The 27,732-nt window shown below is 38.0% G+C and overlaps 2 protein-coding genes across 2 annotated transcripts in view; one reads left to right on the top strand and one right to left on the bottom strand.

The window, feature by feature from the left end:
- The window catches only part of TNFAIP8L3 (TNF alpha induced protein 8 like 3), a 46,442-nt gene extending 45,689 nt beyond the window's left edge, over nt 1-753 (bottom strand). Inside the window, exon 1 of the mRNA XM_057397416.1 lies at nt 334-753. Coding sequence (XP_057253399.1) covers nt 334-385 — 52 coding nt within the window. The 5' untranslated portion in view covers nt 386-753. The remainder of the gene's footprint in view (nt 1-333) is intronic.
- The window catches only part of GLDN (gliomedin), a 99,035-nt gene that overhangs the window by 7,694 nt on the left and 63,609 nt on the right, over nt 1-27,732 (top strand). The gene's annotated exons all lie outside the window — the stretch shown is intronic.

Below are 27,732 nucleotides of genomic sequence, written 5' to 3'. Positions count from 1 at the left end.
CGGCTCTCGCCCCTACCCGCGGCAGAGCGGAGCCCGGCGCCGGGCCGCACCCGTCCCGCTCCCGCGGTCTGTGTGTGCGGCAGCGGGCGCCGCTGGGATCACCGCGGGGCGGGCGGGCGAGCGAGGGGAGGTTTCTGCCTCTGATAGTGCCCGTCCTGCAGCGGGGCTCGCACGGGGCGGCAGTGACCGCGGGACAGCGGCGCTGTCGCTTCGGCGCTGAGCCTCGCACTGCCCCGGGGGCAGCGGGGGGTGTGTGCTGGGACCCCTTCCTTCCTTCCTGCAGTTGCCCCCGACCCGTCGCTCGCGGGGCCAGGCAGCAGCAGCCCCTCTTACCTGCGGGCGAGACCAGCTCGCCTTCGCTGAGCTCCGCGGAGTCCGAGTCCATGCTGCCGGAACCGGCGGGGCAGAAGCACCGAGGGGCGGCTCGGGGCGGGCGGAGTGCGGGCGGCCGCCGCTGGCAGGAGGAGTGCCCGCAGCCGGGGAGCGGGAGCCGGGAGCGAGCGGAGAGCAGAGCCGGCTGCCGCCTCCTCCTCTCGCAGCCCGGGCGCTGGGTCCGCGCCACCACATGCAGCCACCTCGCTTAGTGCCATTGGCTGCAAAGGAGGAGCGGAGACGGGCGGGCTCCGGCGAGGGGAGGAGGGATCGGGGGCGCGGCGAGGAGCGGGTGCTTCCCCGAGCCTGTTACACAAGTTCTCGGAGCCGTCGGTATCGGCCCGCCCGCCTCGGCTGAGCGGGACACGGGGCCGCGGGTTGCCGGCGGTGGCTGGGGGGACGGCCGGACCATCGCCAAGGGCGCTCCTCAGACAGGACTCAGGCGACCGACATGACAGTGCTTTACATTTGCTGCCATCGCATCCCCATTTATTTTGTCTTGTGGGCATCTTCGGTGACCTTCAGTCGTCGCCTTGCCACTTTTCACCAGCGCCCTCCCCTTAATGATCAGTGGCCACAAAAATTAGTCGTTAGAACAGCGGAGGGAAGAGTCAGTTCCCACTCGATATTGGTGTCCAAAAGAATACTGAAGGAGTGAGTTCTGCTGCTGCCTGTTTGCACATTATTCACAAGCTCAGGGTGATAGTGTAATACTTGGTAAATGAGGCCGTGTCGGAAGATCGTTTTGAACTCTTGAGTCTGAAAACTTTATAGCTTGAATGCAAAGCAGGCTTTTCTTGTGTCCTCCTACAAGCTACTACAGTCATGAGCTATCCCTAATTCACCTGTTTGAGGCCATTTGTTGAGCTCTGAGGTTAGGTAGATCTTTCTTTCCCTTTGCATTTATTACTTTCTATTTTTTCCTGCTGTTATAGGCCAAAGATCACTTGAACTTTAAAACAGAAATGCCAGAAAGGTTGCAGTAAGAGTACTTTTCTAATGGGGACCCAAATGTCATCCCAAACCAGACCTCATAATCTGACTGATCCATTCCTAAAAGCCAGCCAGTACCTGAAACACTTAACTGCAGGTAGCTGCAATCTCGAGCCAGAGCCTTATGCTTGTAGCTGCAGACCACAAATATCTCTTTCTTCGCTCTGTACCTCTCTCCCCCAAAACCACACAGGTCCTTATTACTGGAAAAAGCAATGCCTGGACATTGCTTTGAAGCTGCCTGTTTGCAGTTATTGTCATCAGGCTATGTCCAACACTCTCAACAAATGTAAAGACTTTCTCCATTAGCATATAGTGTGGCATCTAAAAAAGGTAAGAAGGGTTCTTTTTCAACTCAGTGGGTCCTGTCAAATTTTTGTCAGTGATGGCTTATCCTGTGCAATATTGAGTATAAGAACTAAAACTACAGTAGTAAAATGAAGCCAGAGTTTGCCTTATGTTCTAGGGCGAATCGTAGCATATGCCCCTGCCTTCAAATCAGGTTGAGCCTGAAGAGATAGAAGACCTCAAGCTTTCTGGCCCTGGAATACTCGCATTTGTATGCTGAATCGGAACACAAAACTCTTCAACCTCTGGAATGAAGTTAGTTATTTGTAATGTTGCTGTCATACCCTAGGCCTGTACTAAGGCACTTTTGGTTTTTAGTCTATGAAAACAAATTCTGACTTTTGTTTTTAATTGCTTTCATTAAATTTAAAATGACGTTCCAACTGCTGCTGATTATAACCCCATAAATTAGTATCATCTAACGAAAAACATCTAAACTAAAGTGATTTTAGGATTCTGTTATGAGGAGCCAGTGCAAAATCTAGAGTAGATGTGTGGAATCCACAAGCAATGTAGCTACAGAAAAATGCAAATACTAAGTTACAAAAAGTAATCCTAGCTACCACACCAAGGATGGAATCTGACAGTGGGAAAGGGTTTAGTCTGTCATTCTTGTTTTCTTTTCACCAGCAGAAATGCAACCTAAAAATCTCCCTAATAGGAGAAGAGTTTGTCTAATGGGAAGAGAAAGTTGTATTTGAGGTGCAAATTTTTTGCACTGTTTTTAATCACTTGAAATTAGAATTTCTAACCTGGACAAGTTCTGCCTTGCTAAGGATAATGCCTGTAATTAGATAAGCAAAAACCGAAGTGTTTTTTGCAGGGAGTTGTGGACGGTGGAATCTTTCCTGCTCCCTCAGCAGCAAAGGGTACAGTATATTCTGGGTCATGATACAATGCAGCTGTGTATATGCTTCCAAGGTATTCTAGGATCATAGACTCATAGAGTGATCTTGGTTGGAAGGGACCTTAAAGATCGAGTTCCAACCTCCAGTTGGAACTGGTCTAGTTTTCTGTGTGAGCTCTTTTCCTGAGTGTATAACCCATGCTACAATTGCAATTAAACGTTAAACTCTCAACAGTCACACTTCTCTGCACTGATTATAGTTCAGTTGGTAAAAGGACACATTATTTTCCCTGATCCTCTGAAAGACAGAATTCTTGGCATGGAATAGTTTAAACGAAAACTGAGTCCCACTTATTTTAATTCTTGCCTCTTTTCTTTACCCTTGTATTACCACAGTAATAATATATGATGGTAGAAACGGTGTAACTCAATCAGTATTGTATTGTGTCAGAGTTGTGATATATACATACATGGAGCATTCTTACTAGTATGCTGTAATTACTTTCTATTCCACAGTAAATGCTGTTTCAAGATTACTTTCCCTCTTTATTGCTGCTAACTGTAAAGCAGTCATTAAAGTTTTCAGCTGTCACAGAATGAGCATATTGTTTCATTTCAAAACATATGGTTAGAATTCAGTTTTTCTCCTTCCTAATGTTCTCTGCCCAGCAGAGTCTAGCACTTGGTTTAACATGTGACCTGGAAAATTCCATACGTGTACAGTTCTGAACTACATAGTTTCCACTCATTACAGTACTGGTGCAAAGAAAAGCACAAAAGGTTTATTAACAGTAATGTACGTACTAGCTAGATGCATGTTAAGTGAGACTCCACATGGAGAAGTTGACATGTCATAACTTATGTTTTTAATTCAGTACAAATATTGCAATTAGGTGTTCGTTGTTATAATCTAAAGTTCTGTTTCTCTGGGTTTGTGACTGTTTTCCTTATTACTAGGATAGACCTAAAGTTTGTTGGGATATTTAGGCACTGGAATGTTTTTTTCTCAAGGCTCAGTTAATACATTTGCCTGCAAGTCTCTACAAATATGACTTACGAGGGGAGCTGGCAACCCAGCCGACTGGAACTGTTGCATGTATTCCCAGTTATATGATGCTGTCTATCCTGTAGTGGCTACATCACTGTATGGCTCCTCTGTTCACATTTTGGCTGCATCTGGTCTTGATCTTCATTCCATATGTAACTTATCTGAAATCCTCTACCCGCTCATTGTATCTGAGCACTGGAGATCTGCCTGGGAGAGTTTCTAGGATTCATGCTTTTTCACTATTCTAGATATAAATCATACTTGAATGTTCACACAAATACGATTTCATTGTATTCTAAGTAAGTAGGCCAACTACCATAGAATCTATGTCTAATATGTTTATCTTTACAGGACTATTGTGAACTAAGATAATAGTATTTCTCACTTTCCGAGAAAGGGAACTAAGGTACTGAGAAGCTGTGATTTCAAGTCCAACACAGAGCACAGACATTCACCTGTATCTCGAGCTGTACCTGAACTCTTAGGTTATACTTTCTGCCAATTAAAAGATTGGTGAGCTGCCTCTGTGCTTTGCTACTCAAGCTTTCCCCCTTCAAACTGAGCCTTAAGGCTTATTCTAGGAAGCAGTGTCTCTTTTCTTTCCATTATCAAACATACCAGAACCCACTCTGCACTACCACCTTTTTGTTTGCCTTGCCTGGTTTAGACTGTAAGAACATGTCGATAGGATTATATTTTCTTTCTGATTCCAAATGTAAAAATGTAGGATAATATATTTTTCCTCACAATTTAACATGAAGGTGTGCTCTAGGATATATTATTTTTAGTATCGTTGCCTAATGTTTTGCTTTGCAGTTTATGATAGTATATCTTTCATATTCAAGCACCGCTGCTACTGATTGTATTAAACGGAGAAGCATCTCTCCATGCTGATTCACTTTCGGGATAGCGTGGTTAATCGGTGTCAAGGATCACTAGATTCTCTGATAACAACTTTGTTGTGCCAGGAGCCGAGATTCTTACTGGTGTCTCTAAGATAGTCGGCATGTGCATTTTGCATATGTTTTTTAATAGATTTTAGTTGAAATAACGCACCTATTGGTATTCTGCAAACACTCTTCATATTTGATTTAGAATTCAAACAATGAGCAAGATGTCTGAATTACTTTAATTCCTACTCATGTGCCAGCATTGAAGAGTGCAGTATTTTCTGGCTCCAGGTGTTCTAGCTCCCTGCCATAGTATAGGCATATATCTAGCCACTAGACTTGCTGAATTATGTTCTGCCTTTTTATAATGTTGACTTTTCTTCAAGAAGAGCTGAGGAAGCAGTCACAGACTGAGACTGCAGCCTGGTACTGGTGCTAACCTGTGCTGTGATGTTTTTGGAATACCGGATTTAAAGCTAGGACTGAAATTTAGCTGTGCTTGCTTCAGTGCCTTGTTCGGTGCTCTTAGATACTTTAGTCCCCTATGAAATAAAGTGGAAAAGAAAAATATTGTACTCCTCTGCAACTTAAATCCTGCTGAACTCCTTACTCTTGGTAGGTTATCAGAAAGCATAATTTTGTCAAAAATAATATTTTCATCTGTTTAAGTAGGCTAGGACTGCAGGTTGACTGTCCCAGGTAAAGTTTAATAACAGTAAGCAGTTGGTCTGATCTGATTTCTGACTGCTTATACTAAGAAAGGAAGAAGAAACAATAAATATCTTTGAGCTGATGCAACACTGAACAAAGGCAGCAACTTTTAAAGAAGGACTAGTTAAACTGGGAGGCAAGCTTGCTGACATCTATGCATATTAACATAGGAAAATAGCACAGCTGGAGTAGTGCATACTTCTTGTGTGGCATGCTTGGTTTTGTACATTGGGTTTTTTCCTAAAGTAGTAACTTTATACAAACAGGCTCCTACAGGAATTGAATGGCATAAACGTTCATGTCCACTTTTTGACCATGACAATGTTGTTACTTTTCTGTTCCCTTAGAGTAGGATTTGGCTCATAGAACAAGGTTTTCTATGTTAAGCTGTATTTGGGTTTATTTTTTTAAAGATGCTTTACCATTCTTTTTTTGGGATGATGATTTGTCCTGTGCTTGGGAGGATGCCTGTCTTATAAGTTATGTATGCAATTTGCTGTAGATTGGCAAACTCTTGCATTCAAAACCTTTCATTCTAAGTGATTTAAGAAATGGAAGCTACCTTCCCAAATGGAAAACATACCTGGTAGTTCTGGTGGTGGAAAATATCTGTTGAGGAAATTGTGTGTGGAAATTTTACTGATTAGGCTGTGACCCTCACTTGTTTCTGTGAGCAGGGAGTTGGGCATTACTATTTTAAAGCCCTGATAGATGCTTATTTTACTTGCCATTTAAAGTGGGATACTAATAACGTTTAAGACTGATTAGTGAAAACATAAACTTTGTTTCTGCTTTGTTTGTTCAGGGCTTGGGAAAATAAATCTTAAAGTTTTTTGTTTGTGGTTTTTTTTTTTTTCCTTGGGTATCACTGAAAAAATACAGGGTAGGGTGGGGGATTGCCTCCTGTTTTGTCCCCATTCTGACGCTGTCTGGAGAAAGCTCAGGAACAGCTGCAGTCAAAACTGTTTTAGTGTCTGCCACTGTTGTGTTTGTAATTTTGTGATGGTCACTGAAGGTATGTTAAAATTTGTCACGTCCTTACTTTCCATGTGTTGTTCAGTTATGCTGTTCATTACAAGGCTTGATTATCTGATGGCTACATATAAGCTTTTGACCACATCTGTGATGCAGGCAAAATACAGTTAAACCAACAATGGTTGCTGCTTACTGAGCTGTGTTTCAGCAAGTTTGAAACACTTTTCTGCTTCCAGTTTGGAAGATGGGTCATCCTTGTTTTCATCCATGATTTCAAATTATGTGTAGGAGGATTCTACAACTTCATGAGACTCTGAGAAAGTAGAGAGAAATTTGTTGCTAGGAAACTATGGAGGACCTATACTGTATTGTCTTTCCAGAATGTTTTATAGTTAGCATCAATTATTTCACTAACTTTTCTTAACCTGTTCCTTATGCAAACAACCCACATTTTTTTTCCTAGTCACAATGTTTGTTATACACTTATTTATACTAGAAAATGCATTCTTTCTGTGGTTATTTCTATATTGCTTTGTTCTGCTCTTCAGCAGAAAGAAACAAAACCCACCCCACCAAATATTTCAGATTATGTTGTGTTTTGAAGACAAATATTTATTCATGTAATAATGTAGCCTAGATATGCCGCATTATATGGTAGATATAATATGGATATAGGATATGGTAGATCGGGCTTTCTGACAAAAGGCAAATGAGATCTGCAGTTGCACTGCCTATATAGAAACTTAGTAATATTTTTCAAATTGGATACTACCAGGAGAAGTCTTAAAGCATACGGTGCTCTGCAGCTGACTAGGTCTAATTGCTCTTTTACACTGAATGTTGTCACTCCCATTTTACAACCATAAGACATGTCTGCACGTTGGAAAGGTGAGTGAATTAATGCAGTGGATTTTGGTCCAGGCGTGATGCACCTGTAACTGAAGTAGTGGTGCTACAGCTGAGGTTAGTCTTGGTAAAGAGTTTCTGCTAAAAACTGTTCTCTTTGACTGAAGGGAATCATAGCCTCTGAGAGGCAATCACGGAGAGAGAGAGCAGTTTTTTTGTGGAGCAATTCACTAACATCCACAGCCTTTGCTCAAATGGCAGAATGCTAATCTGCTCATTTGTGGTTTCTGTAGAGCTTGATGTGATTTTCAGTATGGAAACATCATCTTCATCTGACATTGCGTGGGCATTACTTCATGACCGTTTCAAAGCATGGCAAAAGGTACTATGCTACCCACCTATCTATAAATGGCTAAATATCATCTACTCAGACATAAAATTGCATTTTATGGGTAGTCTTAGGAACATGCAACATAGGCAATTAGATTACATGTGGTCCTAGAACAGCTCCAGCAAAGAGAATGAAATTACTTAGAAACTTGCTGTCCGGATCTCTTCCAGGTGAATTATTTCTCTTGCAAACATTGAGGGACTCAGAGTACTTGTAATACAATATTTGAATGACTTGACTTCAACTTGGACAATACAAATTTGACTGTAGATAAGTAGATCTACAGCCTTTACTTTTCTATGACTAAACTTTTGGATTGCAGACCTTAGATCCTCTTCGAAGCTAAAGTACATAAACCCTTCATAGTACTGGTGGAACTTTGAAGAAACAGAAAATGTAAAAGCCGTCAATACCTTTCCATAGTGTTACAGTGAGCTCTACAGACCACATGCCATTAGCAACCACTAAGGGCAACTTACCCCAGTACAAGAGGTAGCCTTCAAGCCAGATTTTATTATTCAGTAAAGCACCTCCTTGATGGCTGTGTGTCTTTGGGCAGAATCCTTTGCTCAGCTGGCAAGTCCTGCTGTTTCCTGAAAGGAGAATTTATGGAAAAGCTTGGATAAGAATTTTACTAGTTACATCTTCCCTCTGTCCCACTTTTTTTCAAGGAAAAGCATTTCATTGAGCATTAGAATTGTTGCAGTCATTATTCATGTTCTTCAGGAGTGGGGAGGAAGGTGATATCTCATTGAGAAGGATTTAAAGGTTTCAGACTGGGGAAAAAGGGAACAAAAGCAAATTGCAGCCTTAAACTGTATTTTTTTTTAGGACTTTCCTATTGGATCTAGATTGGTTCACTGTCCTCATTTGCCATATTGAAAATGAAGACTTGAACCTAAACCATTCTATCTTGCATCATATGCAGTGTCTATGAGTCATTCTGATTCATTGCATGTACATACAGTTATTCAAAGTGAATAGTTTTAGGAAGAGTGGCTACAGATGTAAATCAGCTGTTCTCTTGATAAATAATACCAAGACGATCTTCCTTTAGTATTGCCGAGGTCAGCACTGTGAGGTGTGTCTGCTTAATGATGTCTGCTCAAGAATTTCATGTAAATTCTGCCTATTTCCAGCATATGTAGGGGAAGAGTAATATTGAGGAGCAAAAAAATAGAATGCAGCAAGTAAGCATACCAAAGGGTTAAGAAGGTAAAGTGCTTATTAACACACCTGGTATTGTGTGATTTGGAACAAAACCACCTGGGTTCAGTGCTTTTTGTGAACAAGGCTTAATACCTTAGTGCTGGTATGTTGATATAGAAATACCTGCAGTTGGTAAATCAGAGCAGGTGTGCTTCTGTCCTAGGAGATACAGATTTCAGAATTATGAGGAAAATTGTTGGAAGGTAGAACAGGAGTATTGCATTAATGTGTCTTTGACTTTGCCTTTGTTAAAAAAACAAGCTCAGGCTGTCTCTGCCTTGTTCAAATAACTCTTAATACAGCTAGCCACTTCCAAAAGGTCAGAAGAGGAAAGCATGCCTCAAAAATGATTTAGTTTCTACAAACTGTGAAAAGTGGGTCTCCCTCCTTCACTCAGCAACCGAACTGGTGTCTCTGCTAAAGGGAAAGCAGAGAAATTTCATCTGTTGTTTGTTTGGCAGCAAGTGCCTGGGCAGTTGTTATGCATTTACTCAGATTTAGCTAGTGTATCACATGCTGGCACTCCATTGGTAGGTCTTTTGGAAAGTAAATTTTGTAATGTACTGTGAGGAAGAAAATAGGAGTGACCCACGTCTACAGGAAAGAAGGTATGTTAATTCCTGTGCATGTGGAACAGCATATTTGAAAGCGGAAACACAGTTGTACTAGTGCAGATATGACTCACTATGATCCATTCCATTTGTATTCTGACCAGAAGGCAGTTGGATTTCTCCTGATTTTTTTTTAAATTTTTTTTTTATTTTTTTCCAACCATGGTAATGAAAACTGTAGTGAGAGAAAATAATAATATGCTTCAATCATGAAAATGGAGTGCCAGGCAGATCAAAAGAGTACAAAATGCTGACAGTCTAAAAACTGGGCTGAAGAATGCTGAGTAAAGATAAAGGCACAGGAAGGCATGAGCATTTTCTGTTTTCAGGCAAGCGGGTAGAAGCAGAGGCTCAGTATCTCACAGGAAGCACTGAGCACCACGGAGGGATTGGACTCGGACAGGGGAACTGATGTGGAGGATGCTAGTGTGGGATGACTTGATGAGCAGCATGTGGAGCAAAATGCGGTTTAGAATGTGACAATCCAAGACCTCTGTCTCTGTGTATGGCTAAGAAGCCCAGTTCATTATGGAGAACAAAAGCAAACCAACAGATCCAACAGATTTCAGATAGTATCCATGGGTTGGTTGTACACCACTTTCAGCTCTGTGGCAGCAGTTAAAATGAGTAGCAAGCTGAGTCACTGCAGAGATTCATCATGGGTATTACAGACCCAAGGACAGATCAACTGCTGCAGCAGGTGTCATAATGAAAGAATTTGAAGAATGATAGAAAGCCATTACAAAGTCTACAAGCTGAAATGCTGCAGGGTACCAAAGCAAGCATGCTGCTTCATTAGGTAAAGAAATGAGGTAAGGTTCCCACCATTTTGAAGGGCAATGAACTGTGACTGGACCCCGTAATTAACTGGAAATCATACACAACAAACACCAGCTCTATTAATGAGGCCACGTATCTCTAAACAAAGTGTTTGGAGCTTTGCTGAAGTCAGCCATGTTCCATGAAGTTCTAACAGTGTATTGAGAATTTCAAGAGAAGGATCTGAAGTAGTTAGTAGCTGATGTCATTCTGGAGATAGAAATTTCTTTTCTGGGGTCTGGCTACTCATGTTTTTGCTGAAGGACAGTATTCTTTGTTCTGCTGAGTTCTAGGAGTTTTAAGAATTCTAATGAGCAATGCTTAACACTGTGAAGGAGACGTGGAGCCTGTGGTGTTCTTCTCACCTCCTCACAGCATCTACAGTGAGAATGAGGAATGATTCAAATAATCACAGCTGGGATACCGTTGCAACCAAATTTTGATGTGAAGTACTGGAACTGTTAGGAGAGGTGATCCTCAGTTCACCAATTATGTGCTGTTTAATTTTTTCCAAGGGAAGGATACATACTAAGTGAAAATGGAAAAAAAAACAAAACAGAAGTAGTACAAGGATATATACAACTGGCGCTACAGAGCATACATTATCACACTGAACACTAGCCAAACCTACTTGGGATAACAGGTTCAGTTTCAGAAATGGACTTCTGTCTAAAGTGAGATGCTTTTGGTACTGAAAAATACTGTATGAAAAGGCAATGTTAAAAAGCATTGGACAAAGCATGTGTGGGTTGGAGTTTAGTCCATTTGTTGTATCCCTCTTATGCTGTGATAAAATGAATCCTGAAATACCTTCTGTAATGACTCATCTGATATTAAGATGTCTGTTCATAAACAATGCTGTTCATCTTGTGTATGTGCATGTGTAAGAGATGTAGGTGGAAGCTGAAGTTTTAGTTGTGATGACTCAGCCTTTATTCACTGTTTCTCTTATTTCTGACTTATGAAGAAATTCTTTTCTTCCCTGTACACTTAGGTGAACTTCCACGGTTCAGTGAGGAACATAGTGTGTTTGTTTCCTGGAACAAGCATGAGATTTTTGTCTCAGATATTTGACTGCTAAAAATTCAGCCTCTTCTCACAGGCAAGACTCTTTCGGGGTGTTTTTTTTGTCCCTCAATTCTTCACTCGCTTTCTTGGTAATCCACTCAATTTAATGGGGAAGTTCTATCTACCCTCTTCTCTGTCAGATTTTACATACAATTATTAAGTGCTTTTGTAGGTAAAGCTTATTAGGAGAAATATGACTTTTATGAATTTCATCTTGTCAAAGTAAGTGTTCTGATTTTGTTACCTTGCCAGACTATTTGATAATCCAGTGACCAATTAGGATACAATGCAGAATGCGTATGTGAAAAATATGGGGAAAAGAACAGATAATTTTGACAGTGATTTAGGTCTCCATTGGTAAATGGGTGAAATCAGCTATTAAAATTTCCAGTGTAGGGTTGATTGTTTTTTTGTTGGTTCTGGTTGTGGTTTTTTTTGTTGTTGTTTTGGTTTTTTTTGGTTGGGTTTCTTATTTTTTATTTGTGTTTTTTTTTCCTTGTTTTTTTTTTGGGTGGGGTTTTGGGTTGTTGTTGGTTTTCTGGTTTTTGCTCTTATGAGGATTTGTATCATTATAAATTTTGGGTTCTGTGATTTGTTTGATCTATCAGCTGTTAAAATCTCCTTGAATAAAGTATGAAAAATGTGACTTGTCTTGTACAATTAAATTTAGCCTATGAGTTCCCATTTAAACTTTGTATTAGTGACTTGCAAACCACCATACATGAAATGTAGCCAGAAGATGGAGGGACTGTACTGTCTGCTAAAATTTGTAATTTGGCTGCCCCTGGCAGACACCTTATAAACATTCTGAAAGCTGTCACAGTTTTGGTGCTTCATATTTCTTACAAAATAAGAACCTGTATTTTAAAAGATGAACTATTATCATTATTATATTGCAATTATATTATTATTATAATGAACTGACTCTTTTCTTCACAATCATGTATAACTCCATTTGTGACTTTTGAACCTTTGTGGATGGTGATGGCATTTAGAAACCAAGTGATCATTGCAAAGCTAGGACATTAACACATACATACATAAATATACATATGTGGGAGTTGAGGAGGTGGTCATCTGTGTTTCTTTTTAACATCATGAAAACTCAAAGGTCTGTAACAGAAATGTAGCTGCCATTCGTGATACACTGCAATGCTAAGTGGGCTTTTCTGTTTCTTGTTTTTTTTTGGGTAAATGTTGACCAGTATAATTCACCACACTAAATGCTGTTTCCTTATGCAACACATTGGGATGTAGCTTGGTAACAGAGCTAAGTTGACCTCATGTCACTTGAAAAGGGCAGGCCTGCTTCTCCACTCCCTCTCCATAAAGGCTGGCACTCTACTTTTGCCATAATTGTTGTCCAATTTACCTGCCATCTCCTCCCATAAGCCAGTAGAGAGTTTCACTGGCAGAAAAATAGCTTGTCAAAATAAAAGTTAATAGTTTTCTACTGATTTAATTCCTTGAAAAATGTCACATGAAATCATGCAAGTGCCAGTGAGAAAGGGCCAGACATGAACAGGGTAAGGAAAAGGAAAGCAGGACTTCCTAGTTTAGTTTTCTAAACTAAAGGTGTCATCGGTATAGCTTAGAATTAATGACATTTTAGGAGGTTGCAGGAGCAATATAAGTACATAAATATACAGCGGTAGTTGCAGTTTTCCCCTAATGAAGGGTAGCTGTTGACTGCAGATGTTGTTGTGGAACTTCTCAAGGACATTGTTACACCTGGACAAATGGATGCAGTGCTTGTTGATACAGTACTCCCTTCTTCTAAGTCATGCTCAACCTGGGACTTTCTCCTATATCTTTATTTTGTTATCTGCTTACTCCTTGAATGGCTAAATCGCTAAATCAATAAACCTATGGAAGCTGGGGCAGTTTAAGCAGTGACAACAGCAGAAAGGAAAGAGGCAGTTGTGCTGGCTGTTGTTGGTATGTGAGTTGACCAAGGCTGCTGTTTTCTTTGCCAATTTCCTCTTTGTTCTCACCCCTTGCACTTCAGGGAATAGGGGCAGCAGCAACAGAAGAAAGCTGTTAACCTCCCCCCCCCCAAGTTTTTCCCCTTGTCTCCTCCATAATGGGTCTGCTGGACCATCTCCCTCTGTTTCTTTTTAGCTGGTCAGCCAACCCAGCTTGACTTTTCCCTGTCTGCCTACCATCTGCCTGTAGACTCTCTTCTTTTGTTCCTCTTTAAAAGCTCACTCCTGTGAGGCACTGAGGGTCTGCAGTGAAATGCTAAGCATGTACATTTCCTACTGATGGCGAGGTCAAATGATTGCTCAGAATCAGCTAAGAGAATTAACATCTAGAGACAAGGTATAATAACTTGTGGAACAGGACACACTGGCAATGGTAGTCAGCTTCAGCCATGTTTTTCAAAACCTTGCGATGATGTCCTAATGAATATTTATCATTATTTGTGACACCCTATTTTCAGCAGTTGTGTATTATAGCAACAGCTGACAAAATGTTCATTTTGGTTGCTAATGAAATTGTCTCTGATTTAGCTGTTTATTATGATGGGGATGTCACTCCCATACCATTGTGTGCCATTGTAACACAGCTGGATTATTGGCAGGCTAGCAAGTTTAAAGGCATATCTGATTAGTGTGTTTCCTGTCCAGATGAAGGTCTCTGAGTGAAAATGTTAACTCTTTGCACTATGCATTTATCTGGTAGGATATGTGAACAAAGTCTAGTTGGGTTTGACAGGTTTTGTGTTGGTTTTTTTAGCACAAATGAACTCTTCAAAACTTTTCAAACTTTATTTTTTTTAGTAGCAGTCACTAAAATAAAATTCTTTCAGTAAGAAGCAGTACAAAAGTGTTCACTGTCAAGTAAATTCAATTGAATTAGACTTTTATCAACTTTAAATCAGTTGGAATAGACTATCCAACCCTATCTATTTTATGATTCTACAATGTTAGAATTGCAATAAGAAATGCTTATTACTTACATGCCACAAGAAAGCTGTGTATGCTGTTTGGCAAAGCCTAGGTAGTATGTTTTGAACAATAGCAGAGCCCTTAACTCATGTGTCACACTTTGCACTTCACCTTTCTTGTACATACATCATCCTAAGATCTCAGTTGTCTTGCGCTCTTCTTCCTTTAGCCCCAACCAGCATATTAATTCAGCCAATTTAAAGGGCCTAGAATACAGTCCCTACTTTTATACTTGTTAAAAAATGTATTTGAATCAAAGCTTTAAACTTCTTTTGTTCCTGACATTTTAAACTAACTTTCTATGCTTGCATTCAACAATATCAGAATGAAAATATGAAACTAATTGTGGGTAAATCTCCCATCAAAATAAGCATCCACAGAGAGCAGCTATTGTTCTTTAAAGCCATACCCGCTTTAAGCCATGTTTTTGCCTTCACTTTCACTTTTGCCTTCTTTCTTTCACTAGGTAAGCAAGTTGACACAAAAGATAAATATCTAAGGAATCTAAAGAAAGATATTTTGCAAGATATTAGGACCTTTCTTTTCTTTCCTACTGTGGTCCATTGACCTGAGGGCTTTAGTGATGCATTAGTAATAACCTATGCATTATAAACTTGAACCTATTTGATCTGGTGAACAACCTTCAGTCTTGGCTGCCAATACAATTCTTCTAGATATCAGTGAAAGATATTTGCAATCTTAGACTGACATTTAGGAATCTGGTCAAAATGCTTTGTCATTATTTTTCCCTGACTTAAGTTTTAGCACAATCCAGGCTAGTCTGGAAACCTTTTATTTTATTAAACTATGAAACAAAAGATCATGGAAATGCTCATTAGAGCAGAAATTTCAAGCTAAGTTTCTGCCATCAGAGAATAGCTTTAAATAAATCTTACTTTTGGGATTACTGTCTCCCTTTTCTCAATTATTGCTGTTGTTTTGAATATGCTTAGTTTGGGCAAATGACGTTTTCAGAAAAAAGGATACTTTATTAGAAATTGGCAACCAGTTCTAACTTAATGCTGCATGATAGATTAAACCATAAGGTTGTCTTTGCAATGTTAATTTTAAAGCTCCAGATAAAACCTGGTTTGGGCTCAGCTTCAGTTATATAAACAAATTCATTGACATTTGAGTAGAAGAGGAATCTGAGTGATTCCACCTTTTAGCTGATTTCTTTTTCAATTAAAATTGAGAACTAATGGGGCCGATTTTGCTGCAGAAAAGAATACTGCAGTTGGGTTTTGCCTCGTAAAAAAAGAACTTGGAATGATTTGGACCTGGATACCATTTATTGTTCACAAATTCCAAGGACTTAGCAGGAAGCAAGTATCTCTTATTTGCTCTGTATAACGCAGACCAGTAAGTACCCTAAGTTTGTCACTGCAGCACATGTTGCACTACTTCTGGTTTGTTCTTACATCCTCAATTTAGAAAGAGATACTCAGCTGTTACCATAATGAAAGAAGAGAGCTGTGCTGGCATTTTAATTTTTAAAAAGGACATTCTAGAATACTTAAGTTAAAGCAGAAACATCCTTTCCAAATTATTGCTCATCTTCCTGTGAGTACGTAGAAAGTGTCAACAATAAAACACAGCGCACAAGAACAGATGTCCCGTGGCAAAGTTTAAATAAAATTGGGAGAAATTAAAGACCGGTTTGCTAATGTGCAGCAATGGAAACTTTGTTCTACATATGGGGGCTCAAGCTAATGGATGTCTACATCCCCTCCCCTTCATTATTGAACAAAGAAGAAGATAGGAACACAATAAAAATAGAAACTCATAAAAAGAGCTCAATCGATGTGTCCATTTTTATCATGTAGCAGAGTTTCATTTGCTGATCCATTTTCCTTGTATAATTGCTGATGAATTGAGTTCACCTTTAATCTCTGAAGCACAATTCTAAATTGTACAAATACAATATATAAATGCATGAAACATAATCCTAGTTCCAGGGCGCTGTTACTTTGGTCTTTCCTTGAGACATTACCTCATTAAATTCTTATCTCTGAAATTGTTTGAACTCAACAAAACTTGGAAAATTAGGAAGTTTAGATAAATGATTTCAGATTGGGCATGTCCTGTTTCAAGTAGAGAGCAGGAAAAAAAATCAGTATCAGATTGAATGAAGTCCACTGTATCTAGTTTGTGAAAAATTATGAGTAGTTGCACGTGTGGTAGCTTTGTAAATTTACAGGGTTTTACCTTCCTCAGAAGGACAGTTCAGAAATAAATTTATGTATATATATATACATATATATATATATATATATATAAGGAAGAAGAGTTTTGGATACTATATATATATATATATATATATATATATATAGTATCCAAAACTCTTCTTCCTTATTTGATATTGACCTCTCAGAGCAGCGATACCACAACAGAGTGCTTAAGATAAAATGCCACTAAAAGCACCTTTTTATGTCAGTTTTTACAAACTTGTTGGCTGTTTTGTGTTTACACTTTGTGTTATTCTCAAGAGACAGTGAGCCAAGGACCACTCACAGGAGAAGGCTGTCTTTGACATGCAGGAAAACTCTCTCACGCAAGTATTATTCTTTCATGTAAATGAACCAAATATATATTGCTAAATTATTCCCAACTGAGCAATACTTTTGCTGCCCAGTAAGGAGCGACAGTTGAATTACTATTTTGGCTTCCTTATCTAAGTGGTTGTTGAATATCAGTCCTATTTAGGACTTGTGGAGTCAAAGGAGTGTGATTAGTTTTACTCATTAGAGTAAACTTATTTAACTATAGCAGTTCAGGATATCAGAATTTTACAGCTTGATCCATGCATTATGGATTGTCTAACTGTAACAGTCTAAGAAGCTGGAATTTCTACTGTGTTTGGTATGTGAGAAAAAGCTGTGGTAGTTATGTTGTGATGACTGACCAGCAAAGAAATTCTTTCAAGTAGATTATTCCAAGTGCAATTTATAGCCATTTCTTCACTACTTTTATTCTAAATTGATTTTAGAGAGATTTTGTCTTTTAACAAGGTTTGTTGGAGTCCTACCCTTCAGTCTCTCAAAAATTATGGTTCTTTTTCTGAGTGCCAAGCTTTAGCTATTGTTCTTTCTCATCCAGAAAACAATAGATCAATTTAATCAATCAATTTAATCCTATGCCTCTGCTCCTTCATTTCTAATAAAACTCAATTATCAAAAGATGCAATGCTCCTTTTATAGCAGCTACATTAATTAGACGTCCTCCTGGATATAATTGTTCTGAGCACTTCAGTGCTTTCAGTTTGATAATTCATTACATTCAAGCAGGGATTGTGCATCATTATGTATATTTTAATTTGTCACAAAGAAGTTTCAGTTTTTTTCCCCTTCAGAACTTTTGCACATCTTTCTGAAAATAAAATAAGAAAGAATACTGAGTAAGTTCGATGTGTTAAGTTTTTGGTTTATCTGGTTTTTGTTTGTCCATAAGTGATCTGAAAAAAAATTCCCTTTGTGTGTGTGGTTCTAAGAAACAGGTTTAAGTCCCTCCTTTCACTATATCTGACTGTTGGGGAAGCACTGCTGAATAGGGCTTGAGAAAGGACTGATTCAGGCTACCTGATAGGTATTGCAGCACTGACTTCTGTGTCTTTCTATCCTCATGTGATCATTATCCTCTGTACCAAATGTATTTTTTCCCCCTTCCAAGATGACTGCAAGAGCCTAATTGCAGTTATTGTATTGCTGTGCTCGAACTACCAAGTCCTGCTGAGAAGTGGGTTTATTGTGGAGCTGTGGAAACTGCACGATTCCCTCCCAGTTCAGAACCATGGACAAAGCATACCCATACCTGCCTACAAGAACCTTGAGATAGTAATGTAAAGAATAGGCAGTTAACTTTACAGATTTTTCACCTAGTAATTCAATGACGTGAACCCCATGAACAACCCCCCTACCATACAATTGTCAGCTTGTTTTAATGAGGAAAAAAGGTGCTGAAGCATTTTGGAGAGTATATACTGAGTGAATGCTGGGAAGAAAAGAGATGTAGTTACTAAAACCTTTAAACTGTGGTATGTACACTTGCTATTGTTCTATAGAGGGAAAATAGAAAAGATAAATTAGCCAGTAAGTCTTCACAGCTGCAGGAGTTTTGAATGCTACAGTGTTCTGTTTTCCTAGAATAGCTAAAATGTGCTTAAAAAACATAAATTTGTCTTTATCATATGGTAATATGGGGGTTTTGAAAGAACATGGGGGGGGGGGGGGGGGGAGAAAAGAATAAACGTCAAGCTCCCAGTACAAATGCAATGTCTCTTCAGTGAAACTTTGATTTCAATGAAAGTGCACTGGACTAATTGTTCAATTCCTGATGATCGGTAAAACTTGATGAATTGAGTAAAGTATGTTTTAATGTTAGTCACTTATGAAAAAAGTGCAGTGTGTAGTATTTGATGACAGAATATTTATATTCCCTGATTTTTGAAGTCTTTGACTTAAGGGCAAAATATTTCTATATTATGACACAGGTGGCAAAGAGAGAGGGAGACTATTGATGATTACATACTTGATTCAGCAAGGTTTTCTACAGTCTAATCAATCTTTTTTTTATGTATTTTACTGGTCTTGTTTATGGAATTGTATAGAATTTTAAGTAATATTTTATGTGAAACATCACTTGTTACAAGCTGCTGGGGTGGGACAATGTCTGAGGCTTGATGTGAGACAGAAGATTTTTCTTTTAAACTATCAAACATCAGCTTTGATTAAAACCAAAGGGAAGGAGTCGAGTCTGAAAACATCTCATCAATAGACAGACCTAGGACCAGGCAGTCAGGAGAGAAGAGATTTTTGGTTTGTTTTTTTTTTGGGTTTTTTTGTTTGGTTTTTTTTTTGAGGCATTTTATCAATAGGACTCATAAGGGTTGCCTTTAATGATTTTTGAGAAAAGAACCTTCCACAACTTGCTGTGGTGATATAATGGCTCTGAGTGCCCTCTGACTTTGAGATCTGCACAATATGTCCTATATAATATCTAGTTTTGAGAACTACGGTGTCTGAAGTGTCTAAGTAGCAAAAGGTGGAACTTTGATAAGAGGGGAAAGAGAACACTCCACAAGATTTCCTGGTACTATTGAAAGCCAGCCAATGTCTGCTGGCTGCTAGCTCAGTTGAACAAAGTAAAATAATACCTTATGTTCCAGCTATAGATCCTTAGGTTTCTGTGTGTCAACAGTATGTGTTAAGTAGGAACAGATCCTGATTTCTGAGGCTGTAGGTAGTGAAGACAGAGGTGCAAATTTTTATGAAAAAAGGCAAGGACATCCTTTCTGATAGCAAAACATTGTTACTGATTCTGCAGTGATGGAACCAATCTCATTTGATGAGTGTTTCTGCTCTGATTTTTGTCACTGATAAGTATGGTAAAGCCGTTCAAAAATAGCATAAAATTAAGATATTTCCAGTGTATTATTAAAGCTTTATTGATTTGACTTTGGGATGGTTTGTGAGAAGGGCCTGTGAGTCGTAGTGATCTAGAGTGCAATGCCTGACCATGTTAAAACTCAGTAAGGGCTATCTTACTAAGGTTTTTAAGCAGCATTTGGCAGTGCAGGAGATGTCTGCAATCTGACAGGATGTTTTCCCATTTTCCCTCATGCTGTCACTTATCACTCATTTTTCTAAAGCAGAATTCTAGAATGTTCTTATAAAAGCATACAGAGCTTGAGCTAAAGTGCACAAAATGAAAAGCCTCTTGTGCCTTCAATGGGCTTCATGCAAACCCTGTTATGAACAGTATTTGATTATTAGGAACAAGGACTGTGAGAGAGAGAATTCATGACCCCTTGTTGTTCTAGTAAAGATGTCTTGCAGTAAGCTTTTGCTTTGATTCTGTTTTCAGCTCTGAAGAAAATAACTAGTGCTCTTGTCTCTTTGCTGTGAACATGCTGTGCTCATGTAGGTTTGGAGATGAAATTTTCATGAGAATTTTGTGAAGTGATCACTTTTTCCGTGGAAATGTTTCCCACTTTGTATTTGTAAAATATAAGAACAATTGGACTTTTTTTCCCCAATGGCAAACATTTTGGAAAGTGGGAACATGACACACTGCTTTAGTACTGAATGGCTTTCAGTTGTCATGCTTGGTGTGTTCTGTGCATCATAACAGTGAAAGACAAGAAAGCACTGATATCTGCTGATGTTACTACCCTGATCTCTAGTTTGGAAAGTTTCTGAAAATTTTAATGGCTTTAGAATCTCCTGTGGATTTATGCTGAACCATAGTAGTTAGAACTATCTGTATAAGTCTTGCTTCTATAAAGATGAGGACAAGAATATCCTTTTCTAATGTAGTTTTGAAGCAACTGTTGCTACTGATCAGCCTGAAATCAGGATGCAGACTGGCTGAAAAATGTGATTCTGAATAGTAACAAAAGAAAGAAGTTGAATATATGCATTGTGTAATGGCATTAACAGGCTGACCAGATAAACTAAAATAAACAAAACGTTACGAATTTTATAGTGCTGGGGAGATTTGAGCTTTGATGCAGTAATTCAGGATCATATGGGAGTCTAATGAAACTGAGCGTTAGGAATCCTCTCACATCCATTCCAGATGGTTTAGACTTTCTTTGGAACTGACTGTCCAATGTAAAATTAGCTGCCTGTTTATTTTCAATTAATAACACTTGCAAAGGTGAAGAGAAGATTAATCCAGAACACATGAGAAGAGCAAGATATCTGTCTTATAAAACAGTTATTGAAAGATTCAATTCCAGTGTAAGAGCAGAAGGATATGACTGCAAATAAGCACTTTGATTTACTACATATATTCAAACGTGTGATGGCATGTAAAGAAAGGAATCTCTCCTAGTAAGGAAAATGCAGGTTTCCTTTCAAAGGTTGAGGGGAAAAAAATCCTAAGGGGTTTGCCATTGACTGTAATGGGTAAATAAAGTTGTAGAACCTTTCCTGTGTATACACACAATTAATATAATTATCGCCCCATAATAATCAGTCCTTTGATATCCTTTAATAAGAAACTAACAGTATAGTTGTCATGGACAACTCTGTTGCTTATCAGTTATATGCCTTTTTCGCAAATATCAGTCTACACAAGAATAATTACTTTTGTGAGTCATTGTTCTAGGCCCAAAGATATCATGCCCACTTGGCAAAAACATATTGCTATTAATATATGAAACCTGTTCTGAAAAATAATTTAGGGCAGTTTGAAATGATTACTTTGTTCTTTAAAAAGTTTTTAATTCAAAAGAGATATTGGAGGCTGGGGATTTAGAATAGATCTGACAGAACTTGTTCCCTAATTAATTCTAAAAAGTTCTTGATTAGCATCTTTTGGACAGTTAATCTTGAATGCACAACTAACCCTACTTTACACTCTAGATTTATCATCTGATATTTTTACTACTGAGGGATTATTAAAGAGAAGATTATTTGGGAAGTATGTTGTCTAAGCATGGCTCTTGATGGCTGTATTTCATCCATGTGGTGCTCTGTCATCTTCTAGGGGATAACAGATGGGTTCAAGTGATCTGTGCAGTTTGTTCTCAATAGAAGCAATTCCGTGTTCACAATAGAAGCAATTCCGTTTTCTCAAGAATTTCAGTGATTTAAATCTAGCTATTCTGTTTTAGTCTTTGCTGCTTTTTGGGGTTTTCAAAAGCAGTTTCTCTGCCTAGTACATGACTCCGAAAGAGCTGGGAGGAAGACACAAAAGTTCTGTTTGGTGAAACCAAATAGTTCTATGGCAGCAGAATTACGAAACCCTTATTCATTTCTTGAGCTTTTTCCAGCTTAAGGAATTGTGAGCACCAAAATTGGATCTGTGTAAGAAGGCTCCATCAGACATGTTCTGATGTCTAATAAATTAAAGGTGGCTTGATTGGTTTGTTGTTTTGTTGTGTTTTTTTTTTTTTTTTTAGTTACAGCATTTCTCACTTCTGTCTTGTTGGATGGTTTAGAAAACTTGAATTGAAGATTGAAAATATTTTTTAAATTATTTTCCTTTCCATTTTTTTCTTTTAGTGCAAAATCTTTTGGGAAGAGCACACAAAAAAAAGTACATGGCTGTATAATCCCTGTTTCTGGGTAAATGGGATTAGCAATGTACGAGTTATTCTTTGATTTCCACACTTATCTATGCATCTATAGTAGGTAAAACAATCCATGTTTCTCCATTTCAGTATCCTACTAGGCTACATACAAAAGATGTGATGCATCAGATGTTTTCTAATAACCTAGCAGAATCATCATTAGTAAGGGGAGGGCAATTATTTCTCTTCATTAAACTTCTGAGTGCTTATTTTAAAGTAATCAGGAGACCATATGCTTTATTGTCTTGCATAGCTAATGCGTATCTATTTCTGCATTTTCTGTAACATCAAAGCTCAGAATTGTAGTGAAGGGTTAGAACATATCTGTGGTCATATGGAGATTTCAGAAATGACTGTTAAGAGGTGTTAATTAAATTCCTAGTTCTTCTAGATAATGTTTTAAATTTTAAACAGATTAATATATATGTCTGGCTACTACAGGAACTTGTTACAGGTGTGTCACTGAATGTTACCTGCAGTTAAATCTCCAAGAGTTGAAAAGGTTTAAATATTCTTTTGTGTTTGTTTTATGCACTGGAAATGGATTTGAAGCCAGTATTATGTCTGAGTTCCTTTTCGTCAAAGGGGGTTCAGAATCTAAACCCATTTTATGTGCTAATCTTAAATCTACTTTCAGCCCAAACTGAAGGAGATAAACCAGGCTTAAATACAAAAGCTTGGGGTTTATTTGGTTCATTATCTTCTTACAACAGGCCACTTACATGTCATTCAGTAGGGGTGAGGAAAAAAAAGCTTAGTAAAATACCATGAATTCCATTGATTTCTTGGAGGAGAATTGGGAATTTAAGAGTTTAATTAAGAATAATAGCCAAAAAAATTAAAATAAATAAAAAATTAAGAATAATAGCCAAAAAAATTAAAATAAATAAAAACCATTTTTTTTAAATCTAAAATAATCTGTGGAAAGATATTCATGTTAGTAGACCTCAAACAAATTCAATACATGCTTTGAAATTTAAGTAGGTCTAATATGCTTTAAGCTGCTCACAAATTGATGATCTGTAATGACAACTTTAAAGAACGTGGCAAACTTGGGTTTTCAGTAGTTTACAATGTTTGGAGACTTCCTGCACTTCAGTACTGCACACTGCAATATTGCCCTGTCTCTCAAAAAAATACCGTGGGTTGTGGTTGGTATTTTTGTTTGTCTTATTTTACACAATTGTCTGAACTCGGATTCTAGTATCAGTGGTAGCATCTAAACTGAAGAGCCTTGGCCTTCTTAAACTTGAGCTCTTCCACAGGGCTTTCAAGGATTAGCGCAGTTTCCAAAGAGTATGGAGAGAGTCCAGGTGAGAATCCTCACCAGAGAGTATATCTGCTGTGTATAGTCTGCATAAACTTCCTTGTCCTGTGAACCACAAGTCTCACTATCTCATGCCAATGTTTTGTACTAGCATGCTGTATGAAAACATTTTAACCCTGTAAGATGTAGTTCTCCAAAACAATTTATCCTTTGTTGGGTCATGCTACAGTTCTGTGGCACTTTTCAGAAATGATTGATGGTAAATGACTCAACTTTAAGAGAATTTCAACAGGCTTTTGTATTTGCAATGTGTCGTTCTCCTGTTATGACAAAGAGTTCTAGTGTGTAGCTGAAACTGAAAATGGGGAGTTGTCATTCCTTGATGTAATTTTAAGTAGCTGTTAAACCAACTACCACAAAAAGCCTTGAGGTTCTTGCATTTGTTTCAAGCAGAATACTTGCCTGCAAAGAAGGAAGACAAATGGAAGAGAGCCAGTCAATAGTTTACTGGTAACCTGGTTAATAAGCAAGCACTAATGAACCATAGCCGGTACATTTTAGCAGGCTTTATATATCCCTCCTCCTGAAGTGTTCTTGCATCTTGGTGATGTGTGGACTCTAAAGACTGATGGCTATTCTTCCCTAGACAGAATGTCACAAGAAGACTTTAGTCTCCCCAGTTCTGACAAGGAGGTGTTATATCTGATGGATGTGTCATCTTGTGCACATGTAGGCTCCCTGGAGCTGCATGCGTGCCTTTACAATAACAATTGGCTTACCTTCTCATTTTAATTTAGTCTGCAACTTTGTTATCTTTGTGTACATTCTAACCACAGTATTGCCATTTTTGTATATTTCCTGCTCCACTAACCTCTGGCTAAATTGTTAGATCACGTGGTGTACATAGCGTTGGAGAAATTTTTACCGCATACATAATCTTATTCACTTACACAATGCATGCATCCTCATAGATGCACACCCTGGCCATATATCTTGGTGTCTAAGCCAAGGCATTTTAACTGGATTATGGTCCTGATGTCTTGGGGTTTTGGCCAAAGATTTTCATCTAAGTGAAGGGGCCCTCAGGCAATTAGTTCCTGAGCTACACAGTACATTGGTGTTTTTTTTACTGTAAACGTTTTGTGGGGCATGAGTTTAGCAAGTCAGGTCTGTTTTGAAGACTTATACTCTTGACATGCTTTGAGATCCTTAGGTGCAGCAATATAGTGGATTGATAACATTTCTGTAGTTTGAATGTATCTTTGCATTGCTCTTCATGTAAGGAAAAAGACAAGACCAGTGAATATAGCTTCATCTGTATTTATATATCTGAGCTGGTGAAACTTCATTTGAAAACATTTCACTTCACATCAAACAGAAAAAGATCCATTTGCAGCTGCTTTAGTATTCATTCAGTCACTTTTGCGAAATTTAATTATGTGCTTTCTGAAATGGAAGTAAGTGGCAATTTTCTTAATGCAGTTAGCACCGTACATACTTGATATTATAATAATACTGATTTGTGCTCTTCTCATGCCTCTCTCAAACTATTGTTTAACATTCAAAAATATCTTCTAGCATTTGCTGGAATGAAAAAGGTGTCTAAATACAAATATGTGTATAGGTGTTAGAAGATGCAGTTTCTGAATGCAGCTATTTTGATCTATAATTACTTGCAAGAATCTTTCAATGACTCTAAATGGAGAATGAAATTCAACTCCATCTACATATCATTACAAGGTAAGGGTAAGTTTATAAAGCATTAAGTGAGGTGCTAATCAACTCTTCTAAAACTGAAGAGGAATTAAATGATTGAAATCCCATGGGAGGTATTTTCAGGCCTAATCAGGCAGTTTAATGGAGTTGTGCACATTGTGCCAAATGTATCCTTTTAGCAGCTGAATTAAGTGGTTTTGCTTTTGACCAGCAATTATTTAAAGAATAAAGAATTACTAAGAAGACCTGCTCAATTCTTGGACTGTGTTAATGAGTTAGTAAGTACTGTAGAATTGTGGTGAGGCTGCATGAAGTACTGGGGCTTGCACTGCTCATTGAAGGATCAATATACAAAAATCAAACTTTATTCAAAGACTCTAATATTTCATTAGAGAATCCTGCTCCACTGTGGACGATGGAAGAATGCCATAGAAGCACTAAATTAAATTAGCCAAGCATCAGGGTAAAATATCATCTAAAAATGTCATACTAAGAGAAAGTGAGTTAGTATCAATGCATCAAATTAATTGAGTAAGCTGAATTATTCTTAAAATACCATCAGAGCCTTACAATCTCTCAGCAATAATTCTGAAACTTGCTAAGCAGTGTTCTGTCAATCTTGATGCCAAATGGTACATACAGGTTCCACTCAAGTAGACCAGAACGCTTTTACTAAAAGGTGATCTTTGAGAAACCTTTTCTAATGCCAGGACTAATTGGAATAATACCAATACATTCATCCACACTATTGGGGGTCAGTTTTCTCTCAACTTCTGCACTTACAATGAGTCTAGAATGACTCCACCTCTTCCTAAAGCAGTGTTTAATAACTGAGGAAGACCACAAGAGTTTGCTGGCTGTTAGCTTTTTTTGTATCAGCAGGGACTTTGGTAACATACAAGCTGTTCTTGTTGCATGAATAAATTTTCTGTGTGTGCCATCTACTGGACCCTGCTCAGAGTGCAATGTTAACTCAGTTGTATTTGTACCTAAATAACCTTATCTGAAACTAAAGAGATTATTGCAAAAGTGAACAGCATAACATCTCACTTTATGAAAGCAGTAGGGTTTTGTAAGTGACCGTAATTCACAATAGATAAAGATGACAATTCTGGATTATGTTTTTAATGCATTGATGCATTTGAATAGAATTATTACTGCAGTAGTACAGATCTGTAGAATTGAGTGCTTGTCTATGTCATAAAATTAAAGATCTGTGTTTGAAAACATTGAACTTGTAACAGTATGCAAACCCAGAGCTTTCATAAATAGATATCGTAAGTTTAAGGCTCGCAATCGTAGTAGATAGGTAATGTTGTTTTGAGCCTTAACAGTTTTAACCTCACAAGTCGTGGTAACTGCCCCTTTAAAATGAGTATGACAGCAACAAATTCCCGTTTTAGAGAAGGATTTTATTTCACAATAGATCAGAGCAGAGTTGGCCCAACATATCAACTCTTCGTCCATCAGAGATAAATTCCTTGCTACTGTGAAATTTCAATTGGAATTTTGAAGTTAAGAATTTAATTTAATGGGGTATTAACTGAGGCTATAACAGTGGATTGTGTTGGAGAACGTGGAAAGTAAACTAATAAAATGACAATTTTTTATTAATGTTTATAAATTAGTAATAGAGGAAAATGTCTTCACTGGGTGAATATCACTATTGGTTACCATCTGACAAATGTATCCATCTCCTGCTGCTATGTCAGAGTTCCTGTGGGGTTTATTTTGATTGGTTTTGGTTTTGTTGGGGTTTTGGTTATTGTTTTTTTTTTATTTTTTTTCGTGGTGGGGAGGGGGTTGTTTGGATTGTGGTTTTTTTTTTTTTTAGTGTGCCATTTACTACCTTCCAGTTTTGTCACTTAGCCAAATACCATTACTCTGTAAGCTTTCATTTGAAAGTGAAATGGATTAGTTCTACAAATGCAGATTGAATGGGTTGTGCCATCATGATATGAGTAGAAAGAGATGAAATTTACTTTGAACTATGTAGTCAGTTTATGTCTTTGCTTGGTTTTATCTTTTCATTACTTCAGATACCTTTTTCTTTTCTTTTCTTTTCTTTTTTTTTTTTTTTCCCCCAAATAGCTGAGCCCTTTGTGTCATCAAGCCAAGCTTTTTTGTTACATCCACAAATTCCTCTTATTTTAAGAATCACCAAAACTTCCTTCTTCCCTTTTTTTAAAGCTTCAATAAAATGCATTCCTAGGCAAACAGTCTTGTGTGAACTTAAATTACTTCTATTTCTGCTTTCCTTCTACTATTAAAAATCCACAATACAATGTCCCCCGACAGAAGTAGTAAATTTGATTTTAGATTATCCCAGGTTTCATCCTTGTATCTAATACTTCAGTATCAGTTCACACATGCATACACATGCATTTAAGTACTTTTTTGTGATTCTTAGGTTTGGAAGACACAGTGAAACATGGTTTAAAACTTGGTTTTGTGAATACAACTTTTATTTGGTAATTAGATTATTTTCGAACAACATCCGTGCTTATGTGCTGTGAGCAGCCCATAATCACAGTGATGTATAAAACATAGTCATCGGGTTTGGTCTATGTCGATGCATTGAATTTAATGGAAT

This window comes from Pezoporus wallicus, unplaced genomic scaffold (genome assembly GCF_028554395.1).
Source record: "Pezoporus wallicus isolate ANWC-B61680 ecotype Strahan unplaced genomic scaffold, APGP_CSIRO_Pwel_v1 contig_3952, whole genome shotgun sequence".
Taxonomy (NCBI): Eukaryota; Metazoa; Chordata; class Aves; order Psittaciformes; family Psittacidae; genus Pezoporus; species Pezoporus wallicus.
This window is presented reverse-complemented; position numbering and strand designations above follow the sequence as displayed.